Source organism: Pelodiscus sinensis, chromosome 29, assembly GCF_052426305.1.
Source record: "Pelodiscus sinensis isolate ZL-2025 chromosome 29, ASM5242630v1, whole genome shotgun sequence".
In the NCBI taxonomy this organism is placed as follows: Eukaryota; Metazoa; Chordata; order Testudines; family Trionychidae; genus Pelodiscus; species Pelodiscus sinensis.
The window spans coordinates 8,045,308-8,071,805 of NC_143080.1; the positions used below are offsets into that span (position 1 = coordinate 8,045,308).

Below are 26,498 nucleotides of genomic sequence, written 5' to 3' on the forward strand. Positions count from 1 at the left end.
ATAGCCACAGCAAACTTGAGCGGTTGCCAGGCAACATGGTAGTGGCAGGGCCTGGAGCTGCGATCCCTTTAAATAGCCACAGAAAACTTGAGCGGTTGCCAGGCAACATGGTAGTGGCAGGGCCTGGAGCCGCGATCCCTTTAAATAGCCACAGAAAACTTGAGCGGTTGCCAGGCAACATGGTAGTGGCAGGGCCTGGAGCCGGGAGCCCTTCAAATAGCCACAGCAAATTTGGGCGGTTGCCAGGCAACATGGTAGTGGCAGGGCCTGGAGCCGCGATCCCTTCAAATAGCCACAGCAAACTTGGCCGGTTGCCAGGCAACATGGTAGTGGCAGGGCCTGGAGCCGGGAGCCCTTCAAATAGCCACAGCAAACTTGGGCGGTTGCCAGGCAACGTGGTAGTGGCAGGGCCTGGAGCCGGGAGCCCTTCAAATAGCCACAGCAAACTTGGGCGGTTGCCAGGCAACATGGTAGTGGCAGGGCCTGGAGCCGGGAGCCCTTCAAATAGCTGCGGCAACCCAATGCAGTCGAGGTGGAGCTGGGAGCCATGAGCCCTTTGCTGTGTTTTTAATTCAAAGCCTCTGGCCCCAGACAATTCTGGGGGGGAGGCTAGTCCCCAGCCCCGCCCCTTCTGCCCCAGGCCCCGCCCCTTCTGGGGGTGTAGCCGGCTCTTGACCCAATCCCAAAATTCATTAAAGGCTCTCCCCGCCCTGGAAAAATTATTGCCCACCCCTGCTCCAAGGGGTGTTTTCCAGTCTTGGAGTCCTTCTCAGAGCTCGTGCCCTACTGCTCTCAAGGCAGTGGGGCTGGAGCTATTTTCAGAGTGGGGGTGCTGAGCTCTGCCCTCCCCCCCACACCTGCTCATGCCCCTCACACTCATACTTGCCAGCTCTCCCGGACCGCATGGACCGGACGCCATTGCGGCAAATGGCATCTGGCCTGGGAGAGTTGGCAACCCAGCCACAGCGGGAGGCCAGAAGCCAAGCCCTGGGTGGTGGCAGGACCCCGAATGGCAGTGGAGCTTTCAGGGCTGGTGGCTTGGACCCTGGGGGCAGGGCTGGTGGACTCCAGGGAGTGGGGAAGCCAGAGGGAGGCTGGAACCCGGGGCTGGCAGAGCTGGAGGTGGGTTGGTGGTGGGCCAGCCCACGGGCGCGAGGAAGCTGGTTGCAAAATTTGGGTGGGCCGGAACAATGGCCCCTCTGCCCCAAGCTCCCCCCTGCCCCACCTTGCTCCGCCCCTGCCTCAGCCCCGCCTTTTCCCTCAAGGTCCCGCCCACAACGAGCGATGGGGCCCAGGTGACAAGCAGAAGGGTCTGGTGCTGGCAACAGGGGGCAGGCACCTGCATTTGCCGGCAGCAGCGGGGCGGAAACAGAGCAACTCAGCCCCAACCCGCTTGCCTGGCCGCCAGCCACATTGGTCCGCCCCTACGTCCTGGGCCTGATAACCCTCCCTCAGGCTCGGAGGCCGTGGACACAGCAGGGGAAGTTTCCCAGGAGAAGAGAAGCTGTTAGCCAAAGCCCCTGAGCGCTGCGGCCCCGGAGCACAGCAATGAAGAGTGCGGACAAAAAAGCCACTTCAAAGCCCAGTGAGGAGGCCCCTCGGAGCCTCCGGGCCCTGCAGCATCGGCTCTGCATGGAATACTTCGGTCCGCGCGAGCCCTACCTGAGTCGTAGGCATAGTCCGTCTGCTCCTGCTTGATGACCACTCCCGCTGGGTACCGGTGGCCGCTGCTGCCTCCCAGCTGGCTTGCCTGCTCATACATTGGGTCATGATACTCCTGCTTGAAGCCCTGCTGAGGGTACTGCAGGCAGGGCTCGGACATCTGGCGCTGGTAGGCAGCTGGGGCTTCGCGGCCCAGGCCCTGAGAGGAGGGGAAGGAACGGCACATCTCCGGAGCTGGCTGGTAGACGGAGCTGAAGGGGGGGAAATAGCCGATGGGGTGACTGCTTGCCCGCGTCGCAAACTCTTGTGGACCCAAGTGCAGGGATGGGAGGGACAGAGATGCGGGGGTTGTACCTTCATCTGGACACACACACACACACACACACACACACACACAGAGCCCTGGCAAGGAATGGAGACACACACACACACACACACACAGAGCCCTAGCAAGGAATGGAGACACACATACACACACACGCACACACAGAGCCCTAGCAAGGAATGGAGACACACACACACACACACACACACACACACACACACAGAGCCCTAGCAAGGAATGGAGACACACACACACACACACACACACAGAGCCCTAGCAAGGAATGGACACACACACACACACACACACAGAGCCCTAGCAAGGAATGGAGACACACACACACACACACACACACAGAGCCCTAGCAAGGAATGGACACACACACACACACACACACACACACAGAGCCTTAGCAAGGAATGGAGACACACACACACACACACACACACACGCACACAGAGCCCTAGCAAGGAATGGAGACACACATACACACACACGCACACACAGAGCCCTAGCAAGGAATGGAGACACACACACACACACACACACACACACATAGCCCTAGCAAGGAATGGAGACACACACACACAAACACACAGAGCCCTAGCAAGGAATGGAGACACACACACACACACACACGCACACAGAGCCCTAGCAAGGAATGGACACACACACACACACACACACACACACACAGAGCCCTAGCAAGGAATGGACACACACACACACACACACACACACACACACATCCCTAGCAAGGAAGAGGGAGACTTGCAGAATATGCCCAGGGCTGTTGCATGGTCATAGGCCATGTAATATCTACAGCAAGGGTGGGGAACCTCAGGCCCAGGGGCCAGATGCGGCCCCCAGCTTGCCTGGATCCGACCCACAAAGCTCACGCCTCCCCCCCCAGCACTGGGGAGCCCACACGTACTGTGGGACTGGAGCACACAAAATCTCCAAGCCTGGGCCCCCCCAAGCTCTGGTGTGCCAGGGGAATGGGGGGAGGGTCTTTCTGCTTCTCAGTCAGGGGCCACCTCAGTGAGGGTTTGTCTTTTTTTTCTTTTTCTTTTTCTTTTTTTCGGCTTCTCACTTGTGTGCGGCCCCTGACTGATCTGTCTGGAGGTCAGTGGCCCCCGACCCAAAAATGGTTCCCTGCCCCGATCTGCAGCGATAGAGACGAAAGGGCTTCAGACAACGGTCTTCTTCCCCATGGGCACCAGGCAGCAGCTCGGGACCCAGGCTGGTAACAAGAGGGAAGATGTAGGGAAGGGATTGTCCCCCTTTAGTCAGCTCTGGTGAGGCCACATCTGGAGTATTGTGTCAGTTCTGGGGCCCCTGTTACGGAAAGGACGTGGACGCATTGGAGAGGGTCCCGCGGAGGGCAACCAAAATGATGAGGGGACTGGAATACATGACCGACAAGAAGAGGCTGAGGGATTTGGGTCTGTTTAGTCTGCAGAAGAGAAGAGTGAGGGGGGATTTGAGAGCAGCCTTCAACTACCTGGAGGGAGGTTCCAAAGAGGATGGAGAGAGGCTGTTCTCAGTGGTGACAGGTGACAGAACAAGGAGCAATGGTCTCAAGTTGCAGTGGGAGAGGTCCAGGTTGGATATTAGGAAAAACTTTTTCCCTAGGAGGGTGGGGAAGCACTGGGATGGGTTCCCTAGGGAGGGGGTGGAATCTCTATCCCTACACGTTTCTAAGTCCTGGCTTGACAAAGCCCTGGCTGGGATGATTGAGTTGGGTTGGTCCTGCCTTGGGCAGGGGACTGGACTTGATGACTCCTGAGGTCTCTTCCAGCTCTGTGATTCTATGATTGCTGGAGAGAGACGGCTTTGGTTCAGATACGGAGCTGGAGGGGGATCAAGGGAGCTTTGGGGAGGGCAGACCTATGGGTTGGTGGCTGTTTACCCCCTCGCCTCGGCTGTGCTCGCTCACCTGTGTTCCATGAGGTATCCACGGCTGGAAGTGGGTTGGGAAGGCCCCCGAGGGCTCAGGAAGCTCCTGTCCGGCCTAGGGAAATGTTGAGGCGGTGACTGTATCGGGCTTCCTGGGTTTGGGGACTTGAGTCCAACTTGTCTGGTTTGGTCATAGGCACTGGGACAGTCAAACAGATATTGGAAGATTACAGTCCCCAGACAGCAACCCCCCCCCCATCCCCATCCCCCTGGGGAGAACGCGCCACCGGCACCTGGAAGTGCAGAAACGTCCCTTTCACATTACTGGTCACTCCCCGTCCTCACTCTCCTGGCACGTTACCGAGAGCCTGGGAGGGCCAGGCCTGGGTGGGGAAGGGTCGACAGGGCAAATACAAAGGAGGGCAGAGGAGGGGTGGAGAGGTCGGCACTAGCAGGGTCCAGGGAAGGGAGGGATGACGGGGAAAGTGCGGGCAGGCAACAAGAGGGAAATTGTTCTCACCCTCAGGGGCTATCCAGATCCCGATAAGGTGAGTAGGGGGCTGTGCAGGGTTGGAGGACAGAGGTTCAGCAAAGCTCTGCTACATGGGGAAGGTTTTGTTTGAGCAAGTAAACTGGCTGCCCCTGATTTTCTAGGGTGTAAGCGCTACTGCACAATAGACTTGGGCAGTGGTTAGTGTGGTCTGTGGGACTGCCTTGCAGGTGGGCCATGGGCTTGGGGCTCACCCCCTCTCGAAGACGTGGGCTGGCCAGTGAAGGGGACAGTGGGGGGCAGTGCTCGGGAGTGGCTGGAGGCATGGAGCCAGGTAAACGCCCCCCATCCCTCTCATGCCCAGACTCTGGCCCCCCAACCCCTTCATGCACCTCCCTCCCGCCGAGACCCCCACCCCACTCCTGAACCCTCTTTTCCTCCCAGACCCCACACCTTCAGCTGGCTCCTGCACCCTCCCTGCTGGCCAGGCCCCCCCAAACTCAGCCCGCTCCTGCATCCAACCTCCCATCCAAACCCCACCCTCTGCGGCTCCTGCACATTCCCTCCCACCCAGACCCCACCCTCTGCTGCTCCTGCACCCTCCCTCCCACCCAGACCCCACCCTCTGCTGCTCCTGCACCTTCCCTCCCACCCAGACCCCACCCTCTGCTGCTCCTGCACCCTCCCTCCCACCCAGATCCCACCCTCTGCTGCTCCTGCACCCTCCCTCCCACCCGGACCCCACCCTCTGCTGCTCCTGCACCTTCCCTCCCACCCAGACCCCACCCTCTGCTGCTCCTGTACCCTCCTCCCTCCCACCCAGACCCCACCCTCTGCTGCTCCTGCACCCTCCCTCCCACCCGGACCCCACCCTCTGCTGCTCCTGCACCCTCCCTCCCACTCGGACCCCACCCTCTGCTGCTCCTGCACCCTCCCTCCCACTCGGACCCCATCCTCTGCTGCTCCTGCACCCTCCCTCCCACTTGGACCCCACCCTCTGCTGCTCCTGCATCTTCCCTCCCACCCAGACCCCACTCTCAGCCGCTCCTGCTGTCATCATGGATGGTTGGCTGGTGATCCGCGGAGAGGTCTGTGTTGAGAGGGGAGGGGCGCAAGCCCAAAAGCTTGAGAACCACTGGACTCAGACATGAACGGGAGGCCAAGCGGGCCATAGGAAATAGGAAGCAACCCATCCATCAGTTTGCACTAGCATGTCCGCAGAGACCCAGCGGGCCACGGTGCCGTCACACGCCCTTCCCTCCCCCCTGCACGCAAGCCGCGTTACCTGGCGTAAAGGCACTGCTCGCCATTGCGGTACCCAAATGGCTGCTTATGGCTGCAGGACAGTGCTAGGTCGGAGGAGGGGCTCTGCGGCTCTTTCTTCACTTTAGCAGGTGGGCTGTGAAACGCTACTGAGAGAGAAAGAAAGAGTCAAGTCAAAACTCCTCCTGGGCCTGGAGCGACACGGTTTGTGCCAGCGGAGACACTAATGTACCTGACCCACACCTGAGCTCCTCACCTGACTCTAGGTGCAGCAGAGGAACAATGAGGGTGATTGTTCTCTGGAATTTCCCAAACTTCCTCTCAATTCCCTTCTCTACCCCTTTGTTTGCACTAGCTGCTGGTCGATTTAGTTAAGATCATAACAATGGCCACACTGGGTCAGACCAAAGGTCCACCTAGACCAGTATCCTGTCTGCCTACAGTGGCCAATACCAGATGACCCAGAGGGAGGGAACACAATAGGTAATCATCACACGATCCCTCTCCTGTCATCCATTTCCAAACAAACAGAGGCTAGGGACACCGATCCTACCTATCCTAGCTAATAGCCATTGATGGACCTAACCTCCATGAATCTATCTAGCTTTTTTTTTTTAACCCTGTTAAAGTCCTAGTCTTCACCACATCCTCTGGCAAGGAGTTCCACAGGTTGACTGTGCGCTGAGTGAAGAAAAACTTCCTTTTGTTTGTTTTAAACCTGCTGCCTATTAATTTCATTTGGCGACCCCTAGTTCTTATATTGTGGGAATAAGTAAATAACTTTCTCGTATTCACTTTTTCCACACCAGTCATGATTTTGTAGACGTCTGTCATATCCCCGCTTTGTCTCCTCTTTTCTAAGCTGAAAAGTCCAAGTCTTTTTAATCTCTCTTCACATGGGACCCGTTCCAAACCCCTCATCATTTTTGTTACTTTTCTGAACCTTTTCCAATGCCAATATATCTTTTTTGAGATGAGGTGACCACATCTGTACATAGCATTCAAGCTGTGGGCGTACCATGGTTTTATAGAGAAGCAATAAGATATTCTCGGTCTTATTCGCTATCCCTTTTTTAATGATTGCTAACATGCTATTTGCTTTTTTGACTGCCGCTGAACACTGCGTGGACGTTTTCAGAATGTTAGGACATTAGGTTCATACTGTGCCCTTACCCTTAAAGACAGGCTGGAAAAAGGGAAAGTAGTTATATGCTAAGTCAGGAGTGGGCAATAATTTTCATGGGGGGAGGGACTTAATGAATTTTGGTACATGATCACGAACCGGCTCCATTTCTCGGAAGAGGCGGGGCCTGAGATGGAAGGGGCGGGGCTTGGGATGGAAGGGGCGGGGCTTGGGATGGAAGGGCGGGGCTTGGGATGGAAGGGGCGGGGCTGGGGACTCACCTCCTGCCCTAGAGTTGTCTAGGTTCAGAGGCTTTGAATTAAAAACACAGTAAAGGGCTCATGGCTCCCAGCCCCACCACTACTGCATTGCCTAGCAGCCGCCATGGGTTGCCACGGCTATTTAAAGAGCTCGCGGCTCCGGCCCCTGCTGGGGTTGCGCCACAACCGTGAGCCATTTAAATAGGATCCTGCTGCCTGAGCCACCGCCTGAAGCTTTGGTGACACAGGCGGCAAGATACAAATGGAGAGCAGCCAGATGCAGCCCGCGGGTTGGATCGAAGTGTTAGGCAGCCGGGTCCGCATCGTGCCCAGCCCTGTGCCAAGCAGTTCAGGACTTGGCAGGGGAGAGGCGACACGGTGTGTGGGAATCTGACTGTTGTGTGTTATAAGGGTGACACAGGCCTCCTCTGCTTCGCAACACCCTAAAGCCTGGCTTTGAACTATGCCCACCGCCCTCTCGGATTCACGGGGGTGCGGACAGCGCGTTGCGACATCCCCGTGCGGTTACGTGGCGCCGTTCTCCACTGGCATAGTCCCGCGATGTACATTTCAGGATATGCTAGTCTGTCCTGCAGGACAAACAATTTAAGAGGGTTACTATAGAAACGCCTACGCTGGCTTGCTGAGGGATGTCCGTGGGGAAATATCGCTACTCTTATTGAGCCATCTTCGCTGCGCCGTGCGGTGCCGCGGCAGAAGAAAACAAGGACTCATATTTTTCAGAGCCCCTTTAGTGGCTTAGGAGGCTAAATTCCATTTCCATGTGCCTCAGCCAGTGAAGACTCTGAAAACCACCCACTGGCAATAAGAAGTCAGCTTGTAGTCACTTAGGGAGCTCTTGAAAATGTTATCCAAGGCCTCTGCCAAAAGATCGGTACAGACAGCATCACACAGAAGCATCGGCCTCCCAGGTCAGAGGTTACTACTTCCTGTGCTAGGATGTTTCGGGTGTTTTTTTTTTTTTTTTAATTTGGAAGGTTAAAAGCCCCTTCCTAACTAGCAGTATCAGCAAGATGCCCCTTTGTAAGAGTGGCAATTTCAAGGCTTTCTCCTGGGAGCCACCTAAGTGTAACCACATGGTTCATTAACGCCTGCAGCAACACTCCCCAGCCCGTTGCAGGCTATGTGACAAAGCCCAGCGTGGGCTCACACAACAGCCAATAATTCGGGATGTTCCCCAATGCTCTCTCACAGAGAGAGCTCGCTCGTAGAGCTGGGAGGAGAGGTTTACTGGGCAGGAAGCATACTGGCTACTTTCTCAGCGCCCTTTTTAAAATTTTTTGTTGTCTACTTAGAGCAGAGAACCGTGTGCAATCGCACACGGTTCTGGGTTCCAGCTAGCTGGAGGAAGGCCCGATGTAGCCATGTCAATGTTTGCCTAGTGAGTAACAGCTCCGCAAAGCACCGACGAAGTGGGTTTTACCCGCAAAAGCTACAGATCCTAAATATCGGTTCGTTTCTAAGGTACCACCCGAAGACACGTTGTTGTCAAAGCACTGTGGACTGTACAACCACACAGTCAGTTGGCCTGTGTTGCATTGTATCTTAAATCTCTAGGAAATGCTCTTTATTCAGATAAAAGGAGTAAAAGTCCAACACATACCAACAGCCCTTCAGTGACAATGACAGCATGGCTAGCCGTCAGGCAGCTACGCGCCAGAATCAACACCCTCCCTGTTGACAACACACACCTTTGAGTTTGTCTCACTTCAGTTTTCCACCAGGAGATCACGTGAGACCTTTGCCTGTTAGACGGACGAGCCTGTTAGCAAATCTTTGTCTACCAGGGTGGTGTCTCATCCACTATAGTCAAGTGGCACCAGAGGCAGGCGGTTGGATGTGTGGGGATGCGGGAGCTAGGGCAGGGGGTGAGGGGCGTAGGGGGCTCGAGGCAGGGGGTTGGATGTGTGGGGATGCGGGAGCCAGGGCAGGGGGTGAGGGGCGTAGGGGGCTCGAGGCAGGGGGTTGGAAGTGTGGGGATGCGGGAGCCAGGGCAGGGGGTGAGGGGCGTAGGGGGCTCGAGGCAGGGGGTTGGATGTGTGGGGATGCGGGAGCTAGGGCAGGGGGTGAGGGGCGTAGGGGGCTCGAGGCAGGGGGTTGGATGTGTGGGGATGGGGGAGCTAGGGCAGGGGGTGAGGGGCGTAGGGGGCTCAAGGCAGGGGGTTGGATGTGTGGGGATGCGGGAGCTAGGGCAGGGGGTGAGGGGCATAGGGGACTCGAGGCAGGGGGTTGGATGTGTGGGGATGCGGGAGCTAGGGCAGGGGGTGAGGGGCATAGGGGACTCGAGGCAGGGGGTTGGATGTGTGGGGATGGGGGAGCTAGGGCAGGGGATGAGGGGCATAGGGGGCTCGAGGCAGGGGGTTGGATGTGTGGGGATGGGGGAGCTAGGGCAGGGGGTGAGGGGCGTAGGGGGCTCGAGGCAGGGGGTTGGATGTGTGGGGATGGGGGAGCTAGGGCAGGGGGTGAGGGGCGTAGGGGGCTCGAGGCAGGGGGTTGGATGTGTGGGGATGGCTGCAGAAGTCACGGCAAGGGGCTGTAGCAGTTGCAGGAGGGCAGGGGGCGGGGGCGGGGATGGGTATGTGTAGGGTGAAATGAGGAGCGGAGGGGGCTGGAGCAGTCCCAGTGGGTGACCCTGCCCGGTGGTTCCTGTTCCCTGCCAAATGGGAACGGTGAGGGCAGCACCCATAGGCATGGCAAGGAAACGAGGGACGCAGGGGCTCTGCTACCAGCTGCACCCACTGGGCGGGGGGTGTGTGTCTCCTGTCGGCTCTTCATGCTGGGGTCCCAGCTGCCAGCTCTGTGTGCTCGGGGCTTTGCTCCCAGCCTCAGCTCTGGGCAAGGGAAAGGAAGGATGGGGCGCGGGGGAGGGAGAGGATAAGAGGCCTGGATCAGAGCCCACCCCCAGCTGGCCACTTTCTGACGGGTGCGCCACACTGGGGCACACCAGCTTATGATCCCCTTTGTCCTGCACACCAGCAGCTTTGCCCCGGAGCTGGCTTTGCCGGCCCCCAGCGGCTCCAGCCACGAGCCACAGGTTACAGCTGACTCAGGAGGCGGAAGTGAGGTGGGAAGAACCCCTGTGCCGACAGCAACAGCCCCACAAAGCAGCCAAGCAATCCTGCCCCGGTGTCCTCGCACCAGCCCGGTGCGGACGGGAGGAAGCCGTTGCGAGCTGGCTAGAATGCCATGAATAACAACCGTGGGCTACAGTTTGCAGGGTCAGGAAGTGGGCTGCGGATATTATTCCTCCTTATGCATAATTAAATCCAGCAGGGAGCAAAAACCTCTTCCCAGGCTCTCCGGAGCGGTGTGTCCGCGGCTGTGGGCCACATGCAGCTGTCCGGGCAAGGTAAGCGGCTTTCCACTTTTCCTCCATGGTCGCCTTCAAGTCGTCACTGGACACAGGAAGGAAAGAGCCACCTGCGCTGGGCCCCAGTTTGAACACTGAACGAGGAGTGGGGAGGAAAGGGGAGAAGAGGCAGATGGGGTGGAGGGGCTCGGTGCAGAGAGATGGGCCCGGTTTACGTTTGATCCTCATGCAGGTCATTCAGGCTACGTCTACACGGCGGGTTTTTTGCGGAGAGGATATGCCAATGGCGTGCTCATTTGCATATCGTGCATGCTCATTTGCATATCTTCCTCCGATCCTTTTTGCGGAAGAGGTTTTGCTGTTAAAAAGCCCCATGTAGACGGGGCCATTTGTCGGGGAAAAAAACCCTTTTGCACGAGATCCTCTAAACCTCGATTTTTGTGGAATAAGGGATCTTGTGCAAAAGGTTTTTTTTTTTTCCAACAAATGGCCCCGTCTACACGGGACTTTTTAACAGCAAAACCTCTTCCGCAAAAAGGATCGGAAGAAGATATGCAAATGAACATGCAAGATATGCAAATGAGCACACCATTGGCATATCCTCTCTGCAAAAACCTGCCGTGTAGACGTAGCCTCAGAGTCAAAAATTCCACCCACTCTCGTCAGTTCCATGCCCCTTCCCGGGGGGAGGGGATGTTCAGGGGCTTAAAGTTGCTGTAAAATCCCAAGCAAGGTGAAGCACTGATCTGCGACTGGTTTATTTTAGCACTAAGGAACCGGAGACATTCACTGGCCAGTCAACTTCATACCTGGTCCTTTGCCAGCCGTACATAGCTCTCCTGGTGTGCCGTCCACCCTGCCCTGTTGCAAGGGAGCAAGGCCCCCTCCAAGATGGGGTCAGAGCGAATTGTGAAATTCCTGAGGGCCCCAGAGGTGGGAGAACAAGCTCCTTGAGACCCTCCCCAGGAACAGCAAGAGCGATGCCCCAGCTGCCAGGCTGCGTGTACTGCCAAGAGTTGCCCACGTTTTTTATTTCCATCGTGGCCAGCCGGCTATTTGCTATTCCGCTGCACGGGGAGGCAGCTTCGTGCCTTCCTCTTGCCTTAGCCCCCAGCAGCCTGCCGTCGAGGGCTCTCCAGGAGACGGGCTTGTTCTCTTTTCAGCTAGTGAACATTTTCGGGACAAACGTCCCCATTTGCCTGAGCACTTCTTGCCGGAAACACGCTTGGAGGCCGTGCCGCTGTCAGTCCCACGCACCCGAAATCTAGAGCCATGACACGGTGGCATGCTGGGTTCATGCTGCCGGCCCCTGGCTGTTTCTCTCCCGTTCTGCGAGATGCTGCAGATGTTGTCCTGGACTCCCCACAAACAACCGACCTGGGGTAGAAATGGCTTCGCGGCTGCAGTAGGGTGGCTCCCTCCCTCAGGAGCTGGAAGGAGCCCAGACTCCAGAAGAAGCCACACCGGGGAGAAGAGAGCAGGGGGACTGCCTCAGAAGAGCATCAGGAGGCTACCAAGCGAGGGGGAAACACAGGATGGGGCAGGGAAATTGTGAAAGGCTCCTGCAGGGCAGAGACCCGGAGCCCAAGGGGTTTGGGAGCAAGGAATGGCAGGGACGCTGCCAGAGGAAGGTTCGGGACTGGAAGCCAGGGAGCTGAGAGAGGCTGAGCTCCTGCCAGCTAACGCCTGAGAGACTTTGGCCTGGGGCCTAGCTCGGGGAAGAAGGGCTGGGATTGTTGGCGCCTGGAGGCTGCCATGTAAAGTCTCAGTCCAGGGACCCCAGGAGGGGAACAGAGTCATTCCCTGAGGCTTGTACGCTCGTCAGGGCCCTTGCTGAGGACAGAGGTTGGGCGCAGGGCACCACAGAGGGCTCTCCGGCTGCCACAGCAGAGACCTGGCCTTCTTCCAAGGTGGGACCTTATCGGTTAGACGCTAGAGGCCTCTCTGTGGAGGTGAGGGGAGTGGCCATCAATGAGAAGATGCCCGAGTCTGGGACCTGAAGGAGGGGGCAACCGTTCTGAGAGCGGCGGGCACCCGGAGCACCGCTAGGGTTACGTCTACATTGCGCTCTCTTGCGCTAAAACATATGCAAATGAGGCGCGGCGATGAATATCGCCGTGCCTCATTTGCATACTTAATGAGATGCCATCTTCGCACAAGGAGCTTTTGCGGAAGAAGGAGCCGTCTACACGGCTCCGTCTTGCGCAAAACATCCCTCTTGCGCGAGAGCCGTTCTGCCGCTTGTTTTCAGGCAGAACGGGTCTTGCGCAAGAGGGAGGTTGTGCGCAAACACGGCTCCTTCTTCCGCAAAAGCCCCTTGTGCAAAAATGGCGGCTCATTAAGTATGCAAATGAGCATATATTCTTGTGCAAGAGAGCACAATGTAGACGCCCCCTTGCCCTCCTCTGGCTGCCTGCCCTGAGGCGAGGCCCTGGTGGGCTTGCTCCTCACGGCAGAATCTCCAGGGACCCAGCCCACCAGGTAGAAATCCACACAAATAAATACACCTGCTCCGGCAGGCGCCCACTCCCTCTGGGGGAGGGTTTGATCCTGTGGCCGCCTCCGAGGTGGCCAGCGGTCTCCGTCAAGTGGCCTTCTCCTGGCTCAGCCTGAAGAGGAGCGAGTTCCCGCTGTGGGGCCTGCCCCACACCTGGGAGTGACTCAGGGTCGGACGCACGACATCTGTGCCAACAGCACCGCTCCTGGCAGCAGGGGCGGAGAAGACATGTCTCTGTCCACTCCTTCCCCTTCTGTCTGGGACAGCTCAAGCCGTGTGTCAGAGTCAACAGAAACGATAGAACCAGCTGTCTACGGAGAGAAGCCCCCCCTCTCCTCCCCTCAGCACACTGAGCTCCATTCAAGCCTCATGAAGCAAAGTGTGCTAGGAGCGGCCAACCCTTTCCGGCCCCCACGAGCTGGAACGGGCTCTCACATTACAACTGGCTCATTCATTCAGAAGGAAACATGGGACCGGCCCTCGCCTCAGCTCCGGGTCAGCCCGGAGGAAGAGAGAAGTCATATGACCGTGCGCCCGCTGGGCCGGTGCTGCAAGGCCAAAGCCCAGCGAGAGGGGAGCGAGCCGAAAAAAAGCGCTTTGTCCTTTTCTTCATGGGCCGACACGGAAAGGAGGAGGGGTTCCCTGGAAGGGCTGGACACTTCCCTCTCCCCTCCATTCTCCGTTACGGTGAGATGGTCCCACGCAGGAACGTCCCGCCGCTCCAAACACACCAGGGGAAAGCCAGGCTCTGGCTCGCAGCCTCGCTTCTCGCAACAGTGGCTTCATGTGAGTCTCGCCCAACCTAGCCTGGATGGGACAGGCCAGGGCTCTGACTGGATGGGACAGGCCAGGGCTCTGACCGGATGGGACAGGCAAGGGCTCCCAGTTACATGGTTAAGTCATATGAACATGGGTGGCCGGTAATGTAGGCAAGGGAAGGCACAGCCTTCCCAAAACTGCCGACACGCCCCAGCTGTCAAAGGCTGGGGTCGTCACCGGGGAAGGCCACTGCTTCCCCGGCCACCAGGAAGGGCCAGGCCAGAGTGGAAGCACAGCTGGCCCTGCCTTCCACATGGCCAGGAAGCATGGGGCTGGAGGTGGGCGGAGCTTGGCTCTAGAGGCAGGAGGGGTGGGGCTGGGGCTTGCCTTCCCCAGCTGGACTGTCACCCACTGCCCATGCAGATGAGAATCCAGCTAGGCCCTCCTAATACCACCCACTTGCCACGTACGCAAGCGGAGCTCAGCACAGGGGCCTGCTGGAGTGGAGAACGGGATGGAGCATGGAGACAGGAATTCCGGGGCTCTCTTCCCAGCCTGGGTCACCTTGCATCTGGGTCCCCAGCTAGCGAGTAGTGATGATCCTTAGGGCCTATTCAGCACTCGGAGGTGGAGGCTGGCTGGACTGAGTCCCATGATTATAACCAAAAATAAAGAGGGATTCCTCCCCCGTTTTTTATCTTCCCTAGTCTCCCTCCAGGGAGAATTTGGGTTGCCAGGTGTCCGGTTTTTGCCCCGACTGTCTGTTATTTGGGTCCCCTCTCCGGTTAAAGAAAAAAAACAAAAAAAACCAGCAAATACTGGACATATGAAATGTCCGGTATTTCCTGTTTCCCTTGTATGAAAGCCTGGTGGGGACAATTTTCCCCTACCATGTATGGTATGGGAACATGGGGCTATTTAAAGGTGCAGTGCCCTTTTTTTTTTTTTTTTTTTGCTCAATAACTTTGGTCTCCACTGGGAACATGCTCCACAATGGCAAGGCATCTCCTAGGCGGGGCGAGCGTTAACAGATGCAAGCGGACGGGCTGGCTGGAACAGATGGGTACAGGGTGTCGGGTTTCTAGCCCCAGGGAGAAGGTGCTGGGAGTGCCGGGGCATTGTGGGAAGTGTTGGCTGCTTAGCCTTGTGGGCAGAGCCTGAGAGGTCCTGTCTGGCTCACACTGGCCACGTTTGGGTCCAGCGCTACGGCTTAAGGCTGAATCTTTGTATTCATGCCCGTCAGTGTGAAAAAAGCTATTTGCATATATTTGCATATATATTTGCACGTAGATGCAACCACACTTACGTTGCGGCCCTCGGCGTGTGCTGTGCATAACATTGGGGTCCCCGGGGCTTCCAAAATTGAGTAGCCCTGATCTAGGGGAAGGCGTTGCTCATGCCAATAACCTGCTGTAGCTGCTGGACGTTCGCCGCCCCCCCACATCTACCACCAACCAGCAGCCCTTAGCATCTTTGTGGTGGGGAAATGTGCCAAAATGCCTCGGCGGGGGCTCAGATGGGGGGGGGGGGGTGCTTTTGTCTTGGCCAGAAGGGGAGAGGTGGGCACTGTCCCTTTGCCTTGGGTTATGCAGGGGGGAGCTGGTGCCTTTGCTTGGCCTTGGTGATCTTATCCTTGATACATCAGTTCGGTTCAAGCATCTCCTGCCCCCTTTCCCCCTCCCGCACGTTTCCCCTGGTACTTACGGTTTTCTGAGTGAAAGTCAGGCACAAACTGCTCATCGCTGTCTGGAACCTGAGCTGCAAAGGGGCAGAAAGAGAGAAGAGGAGAATTGGCTTTGGCAGGCTGCAATGAAACCGGAAGGTGAAAATGAGCCCCAGCGGGCCAGAGCAGAGCTTTCGGCTGGAAGGTGCTTTCGGGCCCAGGACGGGTTTCCCTTCAGAATTACAAGCACTTTGCTGCAATCCTGCCGAGTCACCCGTGAACAGACCGCCAAGGACGGGGCACGGCGACACACCCACGCAGTCTCCTGCCAGCCACTGACGTGGTTAAGTCAGCTGGGCAGGTCCACGCTCATTGTGCATCTTCACCAGCAGAGCAGTGCGCTGTGGTAGCTATCCCACAATGCAACTAGCCCCGGGTGGTTTTGGGAAGGGCTTGCAAAGCCTCATGGGGCCAAAACATTGTTGTGGGGGGAGGGACATGGCTTTGACCTTTCTCCCTCCCTCCCCACCTTCACCTCAATGGCAAACAACCCGTCCTTTATTGTGGCTTTTATTTCTGAAAGCCTGGCGTGGCGGGGTTCGCCCCATTGCCCGAGAAACACGGACGATGCTCAACTGTGCTCTCTTGTGAGCATTACAAACCAGTGCTGCCTTCAAGTCGTCATTGTCAAGTCTAAGTCGAGTCTCAAGTCACTACAGTTCAAGTCTCAAGTCGAATCTCGAGTCCCTCAAGCCACGTTCAAGTCAAGTCCCAAGCCGAGTCTCAACTCTTAATTTAAAAAATGTCAAGTCAATTTTGTACAAGCCATCAGTATTGATAAATAAAAATAATCACTATCTGTTTTCATTTATTAACATAAATTGTACTTGCTAACTAGTAGTAGTCCAGCTGGGAGACAGGGCCATGATCGCCTCTGTGGGTGGTTTGTTACTAACAACAACGGCATTTTCAGACAATTTTTTCACCAAGTTGATTTAACAAAATTATCAAGTCTCAAGTCACAAACAATGAACCCGAGTAGAGTCTCAAGTTAAGTCACCTAGGCGACTTAAGTCCGACTTGAGTTCAAGTCGTGGGACTCGAGTCAACAACTCTGTTACAAACACCTCGCGCCTTCTCCTGCAGTATTTCAGAGCTGAGTATCACATACGCAGAACAATGCGATGCCATGCAAGTAGACCCGCTTCAAACAACACCCGGCTGCCGCTGGCTGTCACCCAGCAGCTGAACACCTTGGAGCGTCGTTCCTCATCCCGGAAAACAAGCAGCGACTGGTGGGAATCACCCTGTTACACAGCTATAGGAGGATGGGCAGTGAATGCAGAAGGCCACTTTCCAGGAACTTTGTGTAGAATTTTCCCTGGCCCTGAAGTGCGGCAACACGAAAGCGAGACCTTCTCTGGCAGCGAAGAAGCGAGTGGTGATTTCTCCGAGGAAGCTAATAATGCCAGATTTCTGCCGGTCAGTCGGAAATCAATTCAGAGTTGGCAAATCCACCCACGGAAGCTGTTGTGATCCAAGCGGGCAGGGGCAGGGCCATTAAATGACTTTTGCTAAGAAGGGCAGGGACTCTGAGCAACGTGGAGGATGTAGTGGAGGGTTTTGCAGTGATAGAATCCTAGAACTGGAGGGGACCTTGAGAGATCATCAGGTCCAGTCCCCTGCCCTCATGGCGGGACAAAGCACCATCTACACTAACCCTGATAGATGTCTATGCAACCCACTCTTAAATATCTCCGGAGATGGAGATTCCACAACCTCCCCAGGTAATTTATTCCAGTGTTAACCATCCTGACAGTTAAGAAGTTTTTCCTAATGTCCAACCTAAACCTCCTTTGCTGCAATTTAAGCCCATTGCTTCTTGTCCTATCATCAGAGGCCAAGGAGAACAATTTTTCTCCCTCCTCCTTGTAACACCCTTTTACATACTTGAAAATCATTATCATGTCCCCCCTCGGTCTTCTTTTTTCTAAACTAAACAAGCCCAGTTCTTTCAGTCTTCCCTCATAGCTCATGTTCTCTAGACCTTTCATCATTCTTGTTGCTCTTCTCTGGACCTTCTCCAATTTCTCCACATCTTTCTTGAAATGTGGTGCCCAGAACTGGACACAATACTCCAACTGAGACCTAATCGGCACAGAGTAGAGAGGAAGAATGACTTCTCGTGCCTTGCTTGTTGTAAAGCAGGCTTTTTCTGACCATGGCCTTCGCGTATAGCCCATCCTGCTACACAAGGCCCCTCACAGAAAACCCAGACCGTGAGATACTCAGAGGAGCATGGGAAGCACAATGCAGCTTTCTGTAAACGGAATTTAATCTTACAGGCATCCTGGGACTTACAGGCTCTGAAAAATAGGGAGGTGAGCATGAAAAGACAGCTGCAAGAAATAGTTAAGACTCTCTTGACCGGTCCTTGAAGGTAGGGAGGTAGGCATAGGGAGCTAAGACGCAACTGCCATGCACACTGACTATGCCCGCACTTGGCACTGTCCATGGGGCCATCAGGAGGGCATCATGAAAAATCCTATAGGGCAATATTGCACATTACCTCATTACCAGCCTATTAGGCCCGGCCAGGGAACAAATCCTAATAAGGTACCGGATATCAGGTTATGTTATAAAAGAACCTCGACCCCTTTGTTCGGCGAGGTTCCGAGTGTTGAGGGCCCGTGTCTTTTTTTGCCCAGCTGAAGGATTGATAACCCTGAGGCCGCCTCCCCACCCTTCGAGTCAAAGATAGGGGTGCGTGAGTCCTGAGCATGCCCCGAGTTCTAGTGTGTCTTTGTGCTGTTATCGTTGCTGAATTTGTAAGCATTGCTTAAATATATTAGTTATTGGTTTAGTTAACAGTTGAATCGTGTTAATTTCACTGTGTAATTCTGTAAAGTGTAACTGAGTTCTATTAACCACACTGTGTAAATTGTATAATCTTGTGTTGTGTAGTGGTGTTGTATTTAGGCTAAGTATAAGGTGTTAAAAATAGTAACCCAGGAGTTGTTAAGTTGTAGAGGTAGATTAATAACTAACTCCACCAGCTGCCTGAAATAACCATAGAGGGGCTGTCTGTGGACGAAGCTTTTATCATCATTATATTGGCTTTGTTTTTGTATTTTTTGCTTGCATGCTGCGTTGCCTTAAGAGAATTAGAAACAATGATTTGGTATAGTTGAATTGTAACCAAAGAAGTTTGTAATTAGTTAAGTATAGCTAAGTTTAGGTTTTTGCACCCTGTATAAGCATTAGGTAATTGCTTGTTTTTTAAAATCATTTGAAAGTTATTTGGTTTTGATAAAAGAATCATTCCATTTAATAAAAAATCATTTGTTTCATCATCATCCAGTAGTTTTCACTGGGTAGTTGGCTTTAACCCTTGAGGCTCCCACCACATCACCGGACCATGGTGTTACATTGCTCACAACGCTCCAGTTAATACAGCCCAGAATCATGTTTGCTTTTTTTGCAACAGTGTCACACCGTTGACTCATATTTAGCTTGTGCTCCACTACGACCCCGAGATCCCTTTCTGCCGTCCTCCTTCCTAGACTGTTGCTGCCCATTCTGTATGTGTGAAACTGATTGTTCCTTCCTAAGTGGAGCACTTTGCATTTGTTGTTATTAAACTTTATCCTATGTACTTCAGACCATTTCTCCAGTTTGTCCAGATCATTTTGAATTATGACCCTCTCCTCCAAAGCACTTGCAACCCCTTCCAGCTTGGGATCATCTGCAAACTTAATAAGCATACTCTCTATGTCAATATCTAAATCATTGATGAAGATATTGAACCGAGACAGTCCCAAAACAGACCCCTGTGGAAACCCACTTGTTATGCCCTTCCAGCATGATTGTGAACCATTAATAATAACTCCGAGAACAGTTATCCAGCCAGTTATGCACCCACCTTATAGTAGCCCCATCTAGGTTGCATTTCCCTAGTTTATTGATAAGAGGATCATGCGAGACTGTTTCAAATGCCTTACTAAAGTCTAGGTAAACCACGTCCACCGCTTCTCCCTCATCCACAAGACTGGATATCCTATCAAAGAAAGCTATTGGATTGGTTTGACGTGATTTGTGCTTTACAAAGCCTTTCTGGCTGCTCCCCATCACCTTATTATCTTCCAGACTCCTCCCACCGCCCTACCTTCAGGGTGCCCCTAATCATGCCTTTCCCTGCCAGAGCCGGCTCCGGTTCTGTCCGTCTGCTTCCGGTGATTCCTTAATTAGTTACTCCATTATCTTCCCTGGCACAGATGTTAAACTGACTGGTCTGTTGTTTCCTTGGGTTCCCTAGCTGTGGGTGGGGTGACAGATAGAACCTATTCTGATCTTGCACCAGACCACCGTGCCAAAGAATACTCACACTGAAAGGGTTCCTTCTCCATGGCAGATGGATGACAACGGACATCCGTCTGTTGTCTAGGTGGCTAGGTTGACAGCCAAGCGCAGGTGGATGACAACGGGCATTTCATGGACATCACCATGGGAAGGTCGGGAATAGTGCACAGCACACACCTATTTAGCCACACAGGTCTGCTCAGAAAACTGCAGTCAGGGATTTTCTTCCCAGACTGTGAAATAGCCATTGGTGACGTTGAAATGCAGAGATCCCGGGAAACCAGCCTTCCCATTGCTCCCATGGCTCATGAAGCCACCTGGACCACAGCAAGGAGCAGTTCAACAATAGGTGAATGGGTGCAGCATGCTGGAGGAATGTGTTTAAAGAGTTACTGGAGCAGATTGTTTTCTAGGTTAGATAGCCGTGAAGGCAGCACCCCCATTGTTATCACAGCCTGCTGCAGGCTCCATAATATCTGTGAGTCAAAGGGAAGAAACAGTTCTGCAGGGATGGGGCATGGCGGTGGCTAGGTTGACAGCCAGTTTTGAGCAGCCAGATATCAGGGCAATGCCAGGCAAGGTCAGTAGCAGGCTTTGAAAACCCTGGCCTTTGTGCCCATGTGGAGATCTTCAAAAAGAGCTCACCAAACTAAGTGATTGGGCAACAAAATGGCAAATGAAATTTAATGTGGATAAATGTAAAGTAATGCACATTGGAAAAAAGAACCCTAACTATACATACAATATGATGGGGGCTAATTTAGCTACAACAAATCAGGAAAGAGATCTTGGAGTCATCGTGGATAGTTCTCTGAAGACATCCACGCAGTGTGCAGTGGCAGTCCAAAAAGCAAACAGGATGTTAGGAATCATTAAAAAAGGGATAGAGAATAAGACGGAGAATATCTTATTGCCCTTATATAAATCCATGGTACACCCACATCTTGAATACTGCGTACAGATGTGGTTGCCTCATCTCAAAAAAGATATACTGGTATTAGGAAAGGTTCAGAGAAGGGAAACTAAAATGATTAGGGGTTTGAAATGGGTCCCATATGAGAGACTAAAGGGACCAAGACTTTTCAGCTTGGAAAAAAGGAGCCTAAGGTGGGATATGACAGAGGTCTATAAAATCATGAGTGGTGTGGAGAAAGTGAATAAGGAAAAGTGATTTACTTGTTTCCATAATATAAGAACTAGGGGCCACCAAATGAAATTTATGGGCAGCAGGTTTAAAACAAATAAAAGGAAGTTCTTCTTCACACAGTGCACAGTCAACCTGTGGAACTCCTTGCCTGAGGACGTTGTGAAGGCTAGGTCTATAACAGGGTTTAAAAGAGAACGAGATAAATTCATGGAGGTTAAGTCCATTAATGGCTAATAGCCAGTCTGGGTAAGGAATGGTGTCCCCAGCCTCTGTTTGTCAGAGGGTGGAGATGGATGGCAGGAGAGACATCGCTTGATCATTACCTGTTCGATTCACTCCCTCTGGGGCATCTGGTATTGGCCACTGGGCTGGATGGACCTTTGGCGTAACCCAGTATGGCCGTTCTTATGTTATGTTAGTCCAGTAACGACCCACAGTAACGAGCCTGGCTTATCTGTGTTGGCCCTTCCCATGCAATCTCCTTTGCAGCAGCTTCCCTGCTCCTTTCCACTCCCCAGCGACTTCATGCGTGGAATAATGAAAGAGCATTTCCTTCTCAAAACCCCCACTGCTATTGCACACACAAAGAAACTGAAAAAAACCCAGGGAAATCATTTAACGGGGGGCAAATGGTGGGATCAAACTGGGAGGGGAGAAATCGAGTCGACTTGTCCGTGAAAGCACAGACGTCTGGCCCATCAAAGGTCTTTGAATGGCTGCTACGTGTTCTGAGTTCCCTCCCCCGCTGTTGAGTGGAAGAGACCATTTGAGGGGAGAGGGGGGTCGGGAATAGGTCTATGTTGGCAGGCTGTTCTGCAGACGGCGTCTCGCCTCAAGTGGTTTTCTTGAAGCTCAACCCGATGCCTCAGCATGTCCGGCTGGTTCCTCTTCACCCGCAGCATCTCTTCCTGCGTGGCCCGCACATGCTCCTGGCTTGCTCCCCAAGTCCATGTCCAGGTTTTTAGACACTGAAATCCTCCAGGCTCTGAGCTCCATCCCCGCTGTCCCGGAGGTGTTCATTATCTCGCTGAACATGAACGTGTTCTCTTTTTCCATCGTCTCACCCGCGAAAGCCTCTCTGCCCGTGTGGAGGCTGGGCTGAAGGCCTTTCCACTGTGAGGCGTGCAAAATGCAAGGCAGCCCCAAGAGAACACTTTCCCTCCCCTTAATGCTGCTGGAAGTAATTGCCCTAGACTCGCAGATTTATAGGTAGCAGGTTTAAAGCAAACAAAAGGAAGTTTTCCTTCATGCAGCACACGGTCAACCTGTGGAACTCCTTGCCAGAGGCAGTTGTGAAGACCAGGACTTTAACAGTGTTCAAGAAAGAACTAGATACATTCCTGGAGGTTAGGTCCATCAATGGCTATTAGCCAGGATGTATAGGGATGGTGTCCCTGGCTTCTATCAGAGTCTGGGAATGGGTGAGGGGAGAGGGATTGCTTGCTTGCAGATTCTGAGTTCCCTTCTCCCAACCTCCAGCATGTCAGGGAAACTGTGGCGGAGGGACCCACAAATCACCATGGGTGGAGGGAGTCATGTTTTATTGTTTGTAGTCTGAGCACTTGTACTGAAAACTGCCCCCGTCTCCCTTAGGTGCCCCTACGTGATATGTCTTCTGAGGGGGACAGGTGGCAAGCAAGCAGATGTTGCAGGCATGTGGCACACACCTGTCCTTATGCTGTGTGTCGCAATGGGGCCAGATGAGTTAATACTGGAGTGACTTGGGAAAGTGCCCTCCAGGGGTGGAAGAAACAAGGCAGCCCTCCCTAGAAACCTTCCACAAGGAGCTCCAGGGAAGATTTCCAGACCATCCCTGGGCGTGCCCACACAGCCTTTTCTGTGGGGCACCCTCTGTGTGGCCGCCGGGAAGCAGATATGCATGACACCTCACTTAAACATCAAGCCGAAGTGTCTACAGTTGATTGGAATTGCACACTCACCAGAGGTGTTTTCCCCATCTTGCTTGGCCACCATGTTCTCTGGGGACTGCCTGGGCTCCAGAGTTAAAATAGTGCCTGGTTCTCAGGGAGAACGGATCCCCCTGCTCGCCTGCCTCCCACTCTCCTCCTCCTCTTCCTTGCCTAGAATGTCCTCCTCCTTGGTGCCTGAGGATTCACATTCCTGGGAGGTGTCCACACTGGGCTTAGGGGGAGTGGTGGAGTCACTGCTGAAAACCACGTGCAGCTCATTGTAGAAGCAACATGTCTACGGTCCGGCCCTCCAATGTGTGTGTGTGATGGTGGTGGGGAGGAGACACAAAGGGGGCAACTCCCTGGGAGCCCAGTGGTTCAAGAGGGCCTGGGCTTCCTGGCCATGACTGAGCCTTGGGTCCTTTAAATCACCGCCGGAGTGCCGCACGCTGTGCTCCAGGCAGCACTGAGGGCTGGGGGAAGGGAGAGGTATGCCATGCTCTGGGCAGAGCTGAGGGCTGGCTGCCCCAACCCCACCCCTTCCGCGTGAGGCCCTGCCCCTTCTGTGTGAAGCCCCGCCCCTTCTGGGAGTACAGAGCCTCTCCCCTTACTTTGCCCAGGGGCCGGTGAGGCTGTCAACTCCCCGGTCTGTTCACCTCCCCCGTTTTCTGATACGCCTGCCAAAGGTCTTTGATTTTCACATAGGACTGCTGCGTGCCTTGGCTGTAGCCCCTGCTGTCTACACTTCTACAGCTGGATCTGAGCTGTGTTTGCACAGACTCTTCCCTCCACTGCCCAGTAAGATCCACCACCTCCTGGGAACTCCAGCAGGGAGCACGTCTGGGTTGTTGAGTTGCCATGCGCAGTTGAGTTCTCCACGCTGATCAAACAGGAAATAGGAATTCAAAAGTTCCCCGGGGCTTTCACGGGGAACAGGCTGTTTCCTGCGTTCCGTGCTATGGAGTTGAAACCAATCTCCAGAGCGGTCACAGCAGAGCATTGTGGGACACCTTGTGGAGGCCAATTCGATCAGCTTACACAGCACTTGCGTCTACACTGCCTCTCTGTTGACTCCTCAACAGCGAATGAAGTGCTGTGTCTCTCATGGAGGTGAAGTAAGTAAGTCAGCATTGCAGGCGAGGTAGGCCGGCGGAAGGGACCTGGTAGCGTAGACGCATGCATTGTTAGGTTGGCATAAGGTGGCAAGGTTGTAGGGTAGACCAGGCCTCAATTTCTTTCCCTCTTTTTTTGGAAGTTAGCTGACTATATACGTGGCTTGTGCTAACTAGGGTTCATTATTTCCCACAAACAAAATACCCTGGAATCCTAGGCTGTGTCCAGACTCAGGGGTTTTTTCGGGAAAAGTAGCCTTTTTCCGAAAAAACTTCCCCTGCGTCCAGACTCAAGCCGCGTTCTTTCGAAATTAAATCGAAAGAACGCGGCTTTTCTTTCGATGGCGGTAAACCTCATTTCACGAGGAAGAACGCCTTCTTTCGAAAGTTCCTATTTCGAAAGAAGGCGTTCTTCAATGTAAATAGGGCTTCTTCAAAAGAGAGCATCCAGACTCACTGGATGCTTTCTTTCGAAAAAGCAAGCCGCTTTTTCGAAAGTTCCGTGTGCAGTCTAGACGCTCTCTTTCGAAAGAGGCTTGCAGTCTAGACATAGCCCTAGAGAGTTCATTGTGACACAAATAGCTACAGACCGACAAAACTCAAGCTGGGAATGATATGCCAAAGTCCTGGAAGCAAAAAAAAAAAAAAAAAAAAATCCCCTATGTCTTTGCACATAAGAACAGCCAGACTGGGTCAGACCAAAGGTCCATCTAGCCCAGTGTCTTGTCTGCTGTCAGTGGCCAATGACAGATGCTCGAGAGGGAATGGACAGACGAGGGAATCATCAAGTGATCCCTCCGTTGTCACCCGCTCCCAGCCTCTGACAAACAGGCTATGGCTACACTGCCATTTTTTGGTGGAAGAGGATATGCAAATCATGCTCTCATTTGCATATCTTCTTCTGATTCTTTGCTGATAAAAAGCCACGTGAAGAGGGGGCTATTTGTCGGGGGGGGAACCCCTTTTTTGCAAAATCCCTTATTCCTCAAAAATCAAGGTTTACAGGATCTTGCGGAAAAGGGTTTTTTTTTCCCCAACAAATGGCTACGTGGGGCTTTTTATCGGCAAAACGTCTTCCGCAAAAAGAATCGGAAGAAGATATGCAAATGGGAGCGTGATTTGCATAGCCTCTCCCACAAAAAAACCAGCAGTGTAGCTGTAGCCTACAGAGGCTAAGGACACTAACCCTACCCATCCTGGCTGATAGCCATTGATGGACCTAACCTCCATGCATTTATCTCGCTCTTTTTTTGGCACGGCCTTTGCAAAGCTATCGTTCCAGCAGACAGCTTGGTACTGACGGAGAAGCTGCAGTTTGTAAGTCACTCAAAGGAGGGGGAACATTTCAGAGGATGCATTTAGTAGCCAGGCTCTCACAGGTGGGCAATTTAGAAGACGATTCTAGCATATTGGCCGCTGATCTGACCTGCCAAAAACTTGACCTCTCTCTTCACAAAGATAACAATCAACAGCTCACGCGCCCCAAGAGGCCTGCACTTCCGGCTGAAGATACTGTAAACAGCCTCATCAATATAGCAAGCGCCGCTGTGTTTCGGAATAACCCAGAGGCTGTCTGAGAAAGGTGTTTGAGTAGCCGCAGTCTCATTCCCCATGGGCCCCCTCCATCTCTTGGGAGGAGGAGGAACAATGAAATGGTTAACAGCGCTAGCAACTCAATAGTAATAGCAGGGCTCCGGGAATTAATGCCTCATCAAGCCACACTTGCTTGTGGGCCGGGATGAAAGCCAGTGCAAGGTGTGATTTCTCTCGGCTGGGATTATTATTATTTTTCAATGTAAGCTTAAACTTGGGAGAAAACCACAAAACCGCCTGCACCGAGCTCCCCACGGCCTCTACCCCAGAGACAATGAATGGAGATTGCCTATCTCCTAGAACTGGAAGGGACCTTGAAAGGTCATCGAGTCCAGTCCCCTGCCTTCGCAGCAGGACCAAGTACCATCCCTTGTACAATAGAACAAATGAAGAATCTTTTCCAGTGAGGACTCTCTGCTTTCTTCTGCTAAGAATTCCTTCCGCCTCTTAAGAGCATGGATTTGTACATTTTCAGGGAGAGGCCTCACCTCAGGGGTACAAAGCCGACATAAATTCATTTACACGCTCTCCATGCGGTGGTGCCGAACCGTGATTTGGTACCCAAGTAGTGGTGCCGTTGCCGCAGCTGTTACTTGAAACACTTCTGCACAGGCAAAATTGCCGCGTCGTGACCATGTTTGTAGCAGTGCATGCTGGGAAAATCTGCCCTTGGAACGGCATATAGCCCTGGTCTACGCTAGGGCAGGGGTGGCCAACCCATTAAACAAAGAGAGCCGAAAGAGCGGCGGAAAAAATACGAAGAGCTGCACCAGAATTTTTTTTCAGCAATTTTTGTTGAGGAAAAAAAAGGAAGAGCTCCCCACCAGCCCTCCAAAGTTGAGCGCAAAAAAAAAAAAAGGGACATCGGGCTTCCGTCAGCCGCCACCATCTTGGTGACACCATTTTGAAACACCACGCCGGACAGCTCCTCTCCCTGAGGAGCACAGGGAGTTGGAGGTCAGGGGGACTTTGCGAGCTGCACTTTAAGGGGGGGGAAGAGTCGCATGCGGCTCACAAGCCACGGGCTGGCCACCCCTGCACTAGGGAGTTATTTCAAAATAACCCCCCTGATTCCGAAATAAGAAGCTGAGCAAGGCCATTATTG

The 26,498-nt window shown here is 53.6% G+C and overlaps 1 protein-coding gene across 9 annotated transcripts in view; it reads right to left on the minus strand.

The window, feature by feature from the left end:
* Positions 1-26,498, minus strand: part of ETV4 (ETS variant transcription factor 4) — a 64,966-nt gene that overhangs the window by 18,533 nt on the left and 19,935 nt on the right. For 5 of the 9 annotated variants that reach the window (XM_075911128.2, XM_075911131.2, XM_075911132.2 and 2 more), the window contains 4 exons: positions 15,314-15,367; positions 5,662-5,788; positions 3,927-4,085; positions 1,663-1,913 (listed from right to left, as the gene is read on the minus strand). In XM_075911128.2, the coding sequence (XP_075767243.1) occupies positions 1,663-1,913; positions 3,927-4,085; positions 5,662-5,788; positions 15,314-15,367 (591 nt within the window). The remainder of the gene's footprint in view (positions 1-1,662; positions 1,914-3,926; positions 4,086-5,661; positions 5,789-15,313; positions 15,368-26,498) is intronic. The other 4 variants (XM_075911129.2, XM_075911133.2, XM_089773954.1 and 1 more) reach the window with 2 other exon arrangements.